At 33.7% G+C, this 12,889-nt stretch overlaps 1 protein-coding gene across 8 annotated transcripts in view; it reads left to right on the plus strand.

Annotated features, from left to right (window-relative positions):
- Nucleotides 1-12,889, plus strand: part of SEMA3A (semaphorin 3A) — a 506,842-nt gene that overhangs the window by 454,566 nt on the left and 39,387 nt on the right. For all 8 annotated transcript variants that reach the window (XM_043462900.1, XM_043462898.1, XM_043462899.1 and 5 more), the window contains 6 exons: nucleotides 1,070-1,212; nucleotides 2,949-3,063; nucleotides 3,162-3,231; nucleotides 4,528-4,672; nucleotides 7,796-8,015; nucleotides 12,108-12,199. In XM_043462900.1, the coding sequence (XP_043318835.1) occupies nucleotides 1,070-1,212; nucleotides 2,949-3,063; nucleotides 3,162-3,231; nucleotides 4,528-4,672; nucleotides 7,796-8,015; nucleotides 12,108-12,199 (785 nt within the window). The remainder of the gene's footprint in view (nucleotides 1-1,069; nucleotides 1,213-2,948; nucleotides 3,064-3,161; nucleotides 3,232-4,527; nucleotides 4,673-7,795; nucleotides 8,016-12,107; nucleotides 12,200-12,889) is intronic.

Consider the following 12,889-nt stretch of genomic DNA (forward strand, 5'->3'; position numbering starts at 1 on the left):
ATCCTAGAGGAAATCAGTCCTGAATATTCATTGGAAGGACTGATGCTGAAACTGAAGCTCCAATACTTTGGCCACCTGATGCAAAGAACTGACTTGTTGGAAAAGATCCTGATGCTAGGAAAGTTTGAAGGCAGGAGGAGAAGGGGACAACAGAGGATGAGATGATTGGATGGCATCACCGACTTGATGGACATGAGCTTGAGCAAGCTCCAGGAGTTGGTGATGGACAGGGAAGCCTGGCATACTGAAGTCCATGGGGTTGCAAAGAGTCGGACACGACTGAGCGACTGAACTGAACTGAACCTATTTGAGAACCAGGAAGGGATTGGTATGCTTGGCTAGGAGTAAGGTATGGAAGGAAGGGTAGGTAGAAGAGAAGGCATGCAGAGTAGCAGGGACCAGGCATAGATGGCTTTGTTACTATAAGGAGTTTGTGTTTTACTGCCAATGATTCAAAAAGATACAGGAGGGTTTAGAGAAGTAGTGACGTATCAGAGGTACACACTGACCTGTTCTGTGGAGAAACAGAGAACTCAAGGGTGATGCCAGGGTTTGGAGCTTGAGTATCTAGTAAATGACATTCCCATTTAATGAGATGGGGTACAACTTGAAAGAACTTATTTTGCTTGGTTTTATAGGAATCTCATCTCTCCCTTCTCACCCAGTTTTTACTGGAAAGTGGAATAGACCTACTGGTTGTGTGATTTAAACTATTTTATGCTTTAAAAAAAATAACAATGATGATGGCAATAAGTAATGCTTGATAGCTCTTACAGTTTACAAAATATTTTAATATCCAATAATGCGTTTGCATTATCTGGTCACACTGAGGGTTTCTGTACCTATTCCTGATTTTTATTGGAAAAAAATTTTTAGAAACATAAGCAATTTGTAGCATACTTTAAAATGCATAAAGAACAGTTTGCATCTGCTGAAAAAGAGTGAACCAAGGAAAATTAGCTCTTGAAATGTGTCAAATACGAGTTAAAAGAAAATTGAAAATAGACTATAATGAATGATCTTATTTACCCAATTTGAATTAATATATATGCTATAATTTGTCTCTCAGATCCAAGGTTCATTAGTGCCCACCTCATCCCAGAGAGTGACAACCCTGAAGATGACAAAGTGTACTTTTTCTTCCGTGAAAATGCAATAGATGGAGAACACACTGGAAAAGCCACTCACGCTAGAATAGGTCAGATATGCAAGGTGAGGTAAAGAAAAAATGAGAGTATCTTTGTCTAATCACAGTTTTTTCTCCTTTTCCCATCTTTGTACAAATATAATAAAAATATGGCTAAAAAACCTGCCTGATCATTATAAATATTTAAAAGGCAAAAACTATTGAAAACATATTACAGTTGCTTATGTATAACCTCGTAGTCAAACATGCAGGTGGAGGTTGTCACATACTGTTTCACAAGTACATTAAATAATACTAGTTTGTAATTCTAGGGAAATATTTTTTTGTATTACCTTGGAAAATAGTTTCTGTATTCTCAGACCTAGTAAAGTTTTCTACAGTGTGTAAGTTTTCAATGAATATATTTTGTTGGAAATAACTGAAGTATGAATATAAAAGAAAAAACATTATAGCTTATTTTTATAAATTTATTGCATCCAATGTGCACATACAGAGCACACATAAATAATTTTGAAACTGTGAGCTTTCATATACTGTGTGGCACAAAATTGGATGTGAGATGCATTATAATGTTAGAATAAAAAATTGGTCAGTAAATACTTATGGGTTAAATAGTGTGAACATATGGTAACAGTACTGTTCCTACCCTCTATACTGTAAAATATAGTGTATATGCAATATGAATAAAGCCAACTGTTATTATATTATTAAAGCACCTGTCATCTCAAGAAAATCATAAGGACAAAGTCAATTATTGTCTTCAAATGAAATTATTTTTTAAAAAATAATGAAATTTTACAAATCCCTATCTTAGAAGAGGGGTGTAACCTCTTTTCTTCTCCAATCATGATTTAATTATTTATCTGTAGTATGTTAAACTACTGGAAAATTATAAGTTTTAATGATGTGGAAACATACAAATGATATATGAATATGTAAGAATCTCTCTCCACAAAATATAGAGCATCATTAAAAGCACTACTTACAAGGGTTAAAAAAAAAACTTTATACTAAATAAAATCATATAAACAAAATACAAATCCATGTTATAATTTTTAGGAAAAGTTATATTTCTTCAAAAATATGCACATAAATACTATTCTAAAAGACTAGAAGTTACCAGTAAAAGCATATCATCATAATAGAATTTATTGCTACATTGGGTTACAGTTAATTTTCATTTTCAGTGAGCAGTTACTTTTTCAATATGTTGCTGTGGAATGAGTTCTTTACTAAAATTTTTCTGATATTATTTTCAACATGCTGTTTGTAAAGTCAGAATTGTTTCAACTGTTTGAACTTATAAAAGTATTTAATGCTTAGCCTGCTTTTGTGTTGTGTTTTGAGTATGGGTTATGAGTCATGCAGTTATTCTTTCATTCAATAAATACCTGTTAAGTACTACTATGTGCAAATGTTCTTATTTCCATGAACCACCTACTTAGATGAATAAAATCTCCCTACGTAAGAGAGAGACTTAAAGCAGACCAAAACAGACACAAGAGTAATACTGTCCATTGCAAAGTGGTAACAGAATGGAAAAAGTACAGTGACTGTTTAATGCTAAGGGATATTTATTATAAGTCACTCCTTGAATCAGGTTTGGATGAATAGATTGTACCAACAGTAGGATAAGAATGCAATTACTTACATCTAGTCATTTAAAATTCATTTATCAACTTGAAAAATGAGGAAATGCATTTTGTGTATGTTTCATATACAAAAGATGAGAGGATAAAACTGATATTTGAAATTATCATTTGCATGTACAGTTTTTAAAACCATTATTCCCTCCATTCAGAATGACTTTGGGGGCCACAGAAGTCTGGTGAATAAATGGACAACATTTCTCAAAGCTCGTCTCATTTGCTCAGTGCCAGGCCCAAATGGCATCGACACTCATTTTGATGAATTGCGTAAGTAGCTAATGATGTTGATGTTGCATAGAGTATACTTGTGCAGGCTTTGCCATGACCTTCAGAAATGCAAATTTCCTAATTTTATTTTTAAACAGAGGATGTATTCCTGATGAATTCTAAAGATCCTAAAAATCCAGTTGTATATGGAGTGTTTACAACTTCCAGGTAAATAGCATTTTAATATTTTATTATCATAGAAAATCCATGTACTTTAGACACTGTTTTAAGTGTCCATATTTGTGAAAATATATTTTTGAAAGAACAATGTTGGCTTAACCTTTGAGCTCTTGTGCATTCTTGGGTGCTTGAAATAAGTCATGATGTAAATCATTTTATACATAAATTTTAGCAAAGAAGTTCATTACTATAAATTTAACAATGAAATGTATGCCATGCCCTATGTATAGCTTTGACTTGAAAATTTTGAATGAAATATAAAATACTGTAAGCATAGAAATCTGAGTTTTGTCAACAGTTTATAGTGATATAAACTAAGGGTGAAAAATCTTTTTTTCCTCTTCTCCTCCTTTCTCTTCTCTCTTGGGCTTACCCTTCTTCTCCCTCACCTCCTCCATCTCCCTCCTCCTTCTCCACCTCCCCCTCTCCTCTCCTCCTCCTTTCCTCATTTTCATCTCCCTCAAAGCTCTTGCTGTCAATCAAACAGTGCTTATTTTCTGACAGTTCTATTCAGCATAAAGTTTATTTTACCTGGAGTTGCCAAGAGAAATATATATTTATATGCATATAAATAGTGTTATTTGGATATGTATAAATGTTTAAAAGGGAAATAATTTAAAATCAAAAGTCAGGAAAAGTGCTGCAAAGGACTGTGATAGAATAAAGAAAGATTAAACTACAATGTCCAACACTGATTTATTCTGTAAGTATTAAAGCCATTAAAATTTGATTGGACATATTCACTTAATTTTTTGAAGTAACATGATATGAATTTATATATTTGTACCATATATTGTCTATTTATGATATGAGTACATGTATTCTATGAGTACTTAGGGTCTTCCCAGGTGGCGCTGGTGGTAAAGAACCTGCCTGCAAATGCAGGAGAGGTGAGAGATGCGGGTTGGATCCTTGTGTCGGGAAGATCCCCTAGAGGGAGACATGGCGCCCCACCCCAGTATTCTGGCCTGGAGCATCCCATGGACAGCGGGGCCTGGAGGGCTACGTCCACAGTGGCACACAGAGTCAGACAGGACTGAAGCAACTTGGCATGCACACATGAGCACTAAAGATGGTTTCATCCATGCCTTCTAATTTTGAGCAATCATAATTTGTTCTCTTACATCTTATTAAAATATATATACATGCAGCTTTAAAAATACTAAACACTATTTGAGAATTTGTGTTCAGGTATTGATAATTGCTATCTGAAATTTAAGAAATCAGCATATATAGCTCTGTCACTGTATAAAAATGAAATTCTATTTTTGTTCTCTTTTTTAGTAACATCTTCAAGGGGTCAGCCGTGTGCATGTATAGCATGAGTGATGTGAGAAGGGTATTCCTTGGACCATATGCTCACAGGGATGGTCCCAACTACCAGTGGGTGCCTTATCAAGGAAGAGTCCCCTACCCACGACCAGGAACTGTAAGTGACCTAGGTGTTCAAGACGGGAAATGAATACATTTATGCTGAAGACTTAACAAAAAAGCAGCTATAACACATATTTAATGTAGATTATATAAAAGAATGATTCCAAGACTATAAATGAAAGCAAGATGAGGATTTTGTCTGATACCTTGAAATTCCACATTTAACGATATCTTCTTCAGAGGCATCAGTGTTTAATTTCAGTGCCTACCAGTAGTTATTACCCATAATTTCTGAGAAATAGAAACTGAACAGATAGATTTATTTATTTTCTTTTCTGAAAGGGATATAGTAAAAATGGCTTTCATGGAGAGCTGAGACAGTTAAGATACACCTGGGTTTGTTCTCTTTGATCGTGGTGAAAGCTCAAGAATTGCCCATTAAATAGGAGGAAAACGTTTTTAACCAGTATTTTCTTCCTGTGAAAATCCCTCAAATAGGTAAAGAAGATATGCAAGAAATAAAAATACCTCGTGGAACAGGGCCCCCATATTTTAACAGATGCTGTCTACTCTCACTGACCTCTCTCCTCCAGCAATCCTAGGCACACTCCAGCTCAAAAAAATTGGACAGAGCTCAAAATAAAACTAGATTTAAGCCTGCAGTTTAAAGTAGGGAGAAAAAAAAAGAAAAGATCAATATGGTCAAAAGTAAGCAAAGTCATCAATGTGATGTCAGAAATTCTAAAATATGTGGATGGATCCATCCAGTGCAACATTTTCTAGCCCTAAAAATCTTTAAGGAAATAATTTCATATGAATGAAAAACCTTGTTCTTTAAATTTTATTGTTTGTTTAATTTCACGTGAGTTTTATTGTTTAATTCAAGTAAATGCTGTTTTTATATTGGACATAGAATGCTTTTAATCTTAATTGTTTTCTGTATTACTAAACTTACTAGCATTTCATAAAGATTACTTCTAGTTGGTGGATCTTGTAAATAAAAAATTGATGGATTTTGTAAATAAAAAATTAAATAGATTTTCAGAAGAATAAATGAACAAGATAGAATATCCATTGATTGTAAGAAGCCAAAAATGGTTTTATAAAAATGTATATGATATTTACTCCATTTCTTAATGATAAACTATTTTACTTTGTTGATGGACAGTTTTGTAACTTACAGCTATTTTTATCTCTGTGACTAATTAATGTCAGTATATTCTAATTATACACTTGCTCTGGGCTTACTTCAACAAACTTGGTGAAAGTCTTTCATTAGATACTGTGCTGTTATTTGGAGCTACCAAGTATTTGATGTGAAGATGTCTACAGTGTATTTAGAATTAATAGCAATTAAAATTATATTTTGTGTCAGGCCTATTTATATATGTATTTGTATTATATTCAGTAGCCCAATTATTGTCCCCATCTTACAGATCAAGACTCTGAGGCAAAGAAAGGAGCCAGGACTATTCAGGCAGTTTGGTTCTAGAGCCTGAATTCTCACCCATTATTCACAGATAGTTGTTATAACATGGGAAATCATGGCAGCAATTTGCACCAAGTGCTGGAGGCAGAAGGCAGAAAGCCTTAATTCCTTCTCTGAGCCAGGAGTTAGAGAAGGGCTTCCAAGAGGAGATAGCACCTTGCTCTGTGAATAAAATTCACTTAGATGAATCCATTAATTTCAAAAGTGGGCTTCTGAGAATATGTCATTCCATCAAAACTGCTGGAGAAAAACACAGTAAGTGGCCTTCAAACACTGTGTCAATAGAATGGCATTTCCTTTATTTTTAAACAAAAACCTACAGCTTAAGTAGTACTAAATACAGTGATAAAAGTAAGGCAAGAGAATGAGACAAATTTTAAGATAAAAATCTAAAATAAATAAATCTCTTAATGTGCAATCTTACATTTCTAAGTTTTTGCAGATTATTTATAAATGGTGGTAGAAAAGCAAAAAAAATTAATGTCATAAAATATGTTTTATTGTTTCTTTGAGGAGTTTATACAGCTATACAGCTACTTGATATTTCATTAAATAAATATTTTTTTAAATTTACTAAAACAGAAATAATTCCCTAAATCCCCTAACTGATATATTAATGTGTTATTCTGTGTGTATCTGGTTACTATATACATATATGTTCATAGATAGATAGACACTTTCCCATTTCAAAACAAATTTTATTTATTTCCTTTCTCATGAATTATTAATGATCTGTATCAAGGTAATGGCAAAGACAATTGATTTCTCCTTCTAAGCCTCTTGCAAGATCAGGAACCACTTAATTACATTTCAGCTTTCAAACTCTTAAACTAAATGGCAGAAATTACCTAAGTGTAAGGCAAAAAAGCAAGAAACGGTGATATTGGACTCTAAAAGCTTTTGCCATATAATTAAATGCAATGAAAAGAGACAGACTAAAGTCGGAATTTTCTTGTTTTTGTTTTATTGCCTTAAATGGAGCATTTAAATCAGAGGTGATGTTATGGCAGTATGCAACACTGCATTCTGTCTGGCTTTCTATGGCTGTCATCTTTTCTGCTTGGTCCAGCGTGTTTGGTCAGTTTCTGTGCCATACAAGTTGGTAAACACTTTGAATAACACATCTTCTGTTCCTGAAAGTTACTGTAATTATTAATGAAATAATATTTTTGGTACTTTTGTACTATTTTTTCCAGGTTATATTAAAATAAAGCAATAAAGAATAGTTTATATTCTCTTAATTTAAAAAGAACATATTTATGTTTAGCATGATATCATAGGGAAATATGAATGTATCCAAGAAAATGATTGACTTTTTCTAATGATTAATTGCATTGTCATAACATATTTCATTCACTATTTCAAATCCTTCATTGATAACGTAAAGTAGATGGTATTGTCACTAATAAAAAGCATCAGACTTCTGTACCCTGAGTTCATTAGATACATTTATAGTTCTTGGTGAGAAATGATGACATCCCACTGAGACTTAAGATATCTTTAGAAAATATATACTACATATTATATCTACTAATTTAAGTAACATTATTTTATTTTTGAGTTTAACAGTTACTTAAATTTAAAAAATTGCAGATTTAAATTCTAGACAATTGAGGCCATGTAATATATAAATTATAATCCTATTCATTATATTGTAATCAAAAGATATTATTCTCTTTATTTTAATAGTGTCCCAGTAAAACATTTGGTGGATTTGACTCTACCAAAGACCTTCCTGATGACGTTATAACATTTGCAAGAAGTCATCCAGCCATGTACAATCCAGTATTTCCTATCAATAACCGGCCGATAATGATCAAAACAGATGTAAATTATCAGTTTACACAAATTGTGGTAGATCGAGTGGATGCAGAAGATGGCCAGTATGATGTCATGTTTATTGGAACAGGTAAATGTTTTAACTTCAGCTCTAAATGTTCTTCCAGAACATTGCATTTAACTAAGTATACTAAAAACTGAAGGAATGTTTTATAGTCACTCTCAAGGTATACTATGCTGTGCTTAGTCACTCACTCATGTCTGATTCTTCACGACCCCATGGACTGTAGTCTGTCAGGCTCCTCTGTCCATAGGGATTCTTTCAGCAAGAATACTGGAGTGGGTTGCCATGCCCTCTTCCATGGGATCTTGCCAAACAGGGATCCAACCCAGATCTCCCACATTGCAGGCGGATTCTTTGCCATCTGAGCCACTAGGGAAGCCCAGAATACTGGATTGGGTAGTCTATCCTTTCTCCAGGGGATCTTCCCAACCCAGGATTTGAACTGGGGCTCAAGGTATGCTGCTGCTGCTGCTGAGTCGCTTCAGTCGTGTGTGACTATGTGCAACCCCATAGACGGCAGCCCACCAGGCTCCCCAGTCCCTGGGGTTCTCCAGGAGAGAACACTGGAGTGGGTTGCCATTTCCTTCTCCAGGCTCAAGGTATAGTTAACCTCTAATAAATGACTAAAAAAAAACCCTGAACATTGTCCCATTCTAATGTGTCATGTTTTTAGACAAGTTGACATTGTTAACTTAAATTTCCTTTTCAGTCAAAAGTTGGTCAATTTAATCAGGTGAAGATAATGATTAGGTGAAGAGTCAGCATCTATAACTGAGTCGTAACTCTTTTTTGACCAGAGGTTTTTCAGGACAAAGATATTGCTCAAACCATGCATAAAATTCCCAAGACAATCATTAAATGTTCTAGAATATATTGATGCAAAACTATCTGAACTTTAAAATTATCATAGAGTGCAAAAAATCTTCCAGAAAATAAATTTTGGCAACACAATTTGTTTAGTGGGTTTACTATACGATGAGAAAGCAAACCAACTTCATCAGAAAAGCAACAAAGTGGACATAAGGAATCAGCATATACATTTTAGGTTCATTGCTGTATAAATTTAACAGTATATCTTACCAGTTCTGTGACTGGAAACAAGTATTTTGTAGGTAGGTATATTTTCAGAATGAATTCCATTACTATTATAACATATTACTCTATTTCCCCCCTACTCTCTTTAATAATACTATTTTGAAAGCACCAGTTACAAATCTGAAACTTGCTACTTAGGGTCAGATTCCAAGGTAATAAATTCCTGGTCTCCATTAACGTTAACTGACATAAATCAGTGGGAAACAGAGTGAGTGCTCCACTGAAACCTTGTGTAATAACATTTATTTTCCCTTGGTGAAAAACAGAGAAAAAAAATTGCATTAACTGTAGGGGAATGGCACCTGTGCAGTAAGTGCTTTGAAGACTTAAAGTTTTATAACAAAATTGTGAAATACTTATGTTATCAGGTGTAACAGTGTCAGATTCTGAGCAATACATTATGGTTTCCTTTTATGAGGGAGAAAGTTTCTCTATCAAATTAAAGAATCCCAGTGAGACTTGGAGTTCAGTAAAAGTCAATGAATTGCAAGTATGAACTTCTGGTTATAAATATCTTGAGAAAATATAAGATGATTGGATTTCTCTTCAATAAATATTAGTTTGTCATTTAATGTCAAATTATAATTAGATCTCTCTTCAGAGTAGTTAAGCTTGTTCGATAAAGTCACACTTGCTTTTTTCTTCACCTCTGGCCTTTAATGTTGAAAAGTCCCCCACTCATTGTCAGTGCAACAAAAGCTTGCTTCTGGCAGTTTGACCAAAGAAATCCAAGCATGAGTTTTCAATTCTTCTTGGGACACGAGCTGTCTTTAATGGAACCAATTTTATGAGTATGTTGAACATCTGATGTTGTGGATGGCTATTGGTCAGCACAGAGCAGGGTCATCTGTCAGCAAAGTAAATTGATTACAGTAATTTTACCTTTTAACTAAGTTGCACATTGATCCTGGTTGAGTAATCTGATTCAATTTGTGTGAAATTGTTTGAAATACTACTCAGTAAAACTTGATCTGGAACACAGATAAGGTTATGTTTGGATACTGGAGACCGATCAGAGGCACAGAGTAGATTAACCTAATTTACCTTTAATCTTTGGTGTTATGAGTAGTCCAAGGTCCTGTAAACATAGAAAGACCCTCTTAAAAGAGGGCTTTTAAAACAACTTTACAAGGGATACACTAGCAGCCTTTCTTGAGCTCACATACCACATCATATTGATCCCCTGAAAACAGTTATCTGTGGTATGAATACTTTGAATTATTTTTATGATGTAACATTTTTTACAGACAAGATTTTTCTCCTCAAATAATTTGTCTGTTAAATTTGATTAAAATGAGCCATCCATATCTAAAAATATTTGATCATCTGATGAAATGGAATGTCAAAGAGTCAAATTTTTGAATTTAATAAATCCCTGTTCTTTCTTCTATCAAAATAGGAATGCATCTCTAAATACTGGAAAATTAGTAAAGGCTTCCCAGGTGGTGTAGTTGGTAAGGTTGGTAAAGAATATGCGTGCCAGTGCAGGAGATGCAAGAGATGTGGGTTAGATCCCTGGGTTGGGAAGAGACCCTGGAGTTGGAAATGGTAACCCAGTCCAGTATTCGTGCCTGGAAACTTCCATGGGCAGAAATGCTGGTGGGGGTTGCAAGAGTCAGACACAAGTGAGCATGTACACAAAGTAGCTTCTTAACCCAACTTAGAGTAAAAGTGGCAACTCTTATCATTAAAACACTTTGTATCTTTTAGTAATGAATAAACAGTACTTGAAATCTCTATTAAAATGTATTCTATTTAACAGTTTTTATTATTTATAGTGATGAATTTGAATTTTTTTAGCACTCTAATATGTTAATATGTTAATTAAACCAAAGCCAAATTGATTAGGCCAATTATTGAAAAACCACTCTAATAAGTAATCCAGTATTTATTATGAGAAGTCAGATTATTATCATTGAGCACTAAATGGTCATTGAGCTGTCTTTTTAGGCACCTAAGTACTAAAGGCTTCCTCATGGGAAGATGATGAGCAGTCAGGCTCTGAAGTTCAGCTACTTTTGTTGCTTGGCAACATTGCTTCCATTTTGCTTGAATATTAAATATTGATAGTAGTTCCTGATTTCATGACAAGAAGGAGAAAAACTTGTCATGTCAAAGTGTAGTTTTTCTTCTTTTTTATTTCTTATTGGATGAAAGATTCTTCAGTTTCTATAGTGCTTGAAAATTTTCAAGAGTTTCACACAGATGATTTACACATAACCCCATAATAATCCTTTTTTGCTCCTACCCCATCTGTCCCTCCCCCCATTCTCTCTTCCCGCTGTTAACCACTCATTTTGTCCTCTATATCTGTGAGTCTGCTTATTCTTTTGTTATATTCTAGTTTCTTGTATTTTTTAGATTCCACATATAAGATAGATAGTGTTTGTCTGACTCATTTTACTTAGCATAATGCCCTCCAAGTCCATCAATATTGCTATAAATGGCAAAATTTCTTTCTTTTTATGGCTGAGTAATATTCCATTGTATATACATGTACCACATCTTCTTTATCCATTCATCTGTTGACAGACACCTGGGTTATGTTCATACCTTGGTGTAGTTGTAAATAATACTATTGTGAACATGGGAGTGCATGTATCCTTTTAAGTTAGTGTTCTTGGTTCTTTTCTGATATGTACCCAGGAGTATGGTTGTTCTGATTTTAGTTTTTGAGAAGACCCCATACTGTCAAATTGATACTATTTTTAATTTAGCTTTTTTTTTGAGACACCTGATAATTGAGATTAAAAATAAAAATAATCCAACCTAATGCTTATTTTATATATATATATTCATTACACAGGTTTAGAATAAAGCCACCTTCAAAGCTTCATATATTTCTAAAAAATTCAATTAGTTTTATTCCATAACTAATTTATATTTTATCTAGTTTCATGAAATGCATTTGAATATATATTACTAATGCTATAACAATAAAATAAATGTTAAAATGCTGACATCAAAATGTCATTCTTTCTTTTCAATTATTGATATAATTTATTAACACTAAACTCTCTTCAGATCTGTTTAAATTGTGGTGTTCTCTACTTTCTTTCAAAGATGTTGGAACTGTTCTTAAAGTAGTTTCAATTCCTAAGGAGACCTGGCATGATTTAGAAGAAGTTCTGCTTGAAGAAATGACAGTTTTTCGGGTGAGTGCTGTTTAATTTCAAGTGTCGACAAGTTCACTTGTATGTCCTTCCCCCAGGACAGCTGCACACTGATCTTGGTATGGACAAGTAGTCTAGCATACCCTTCTAATTAGCTTGTCAATTAAAAAGCCAGACACTAGTCAAAATAAACCTTGAGCTTTCAATTCTAGTTAAATCTAAAAATGTAAAGAAATATATCCTTGGCTCATATTTTGTTTTCTCAGTGATAAATTATATGATTTACATTTCATACTATTAATGTAACTTACCTCACTGAACAAACTCTGTGTGCCTCCCACCTCCCAAAGCCCTTCTTTCACACTTTATGGTATAAGTGGGGTGACAGATAACTTCCATGAATGTATTAAAGAAATATATTCAAAATGAAGGAATGAAGACATTTGAGTAATTTTTAAAATCTTATTTGTGAGTTGTTTTACCACATTTTTCTAAAGAAATCATTTGTTAGCAAAAGAAAATGTTCACGGTTTTTATATCACTGGTGGAAAATTTGTTACAAATTCTTAGTCTTCACAAGTAAGAAAGGTACTTGTAGTTGTCCCTTTGTCGTGAATCACTTATGGCTCAGGTAAGTTTATACAAGAGATTGGGGATAGAGGCAGCAGTTTATGTGTTGCAGTGAGAGAAGAACACTAAAGTAATTTAACATATAACACAGTCTGTTGTTCC

Source organism: Cervus canadensis, chromosome 3 (assembly GCF_019320065.1).
Source record: "Cervus canadensis isolate Bull #8, Minnesota chromosome 3, ASM1932006v1, whole genome shotgun sequence".
NCBI lineage: Eukaryota > Metazoa > Chordata > Mammalia > Artiodactyla > Cervidae > Cervus > Cervus canadensis.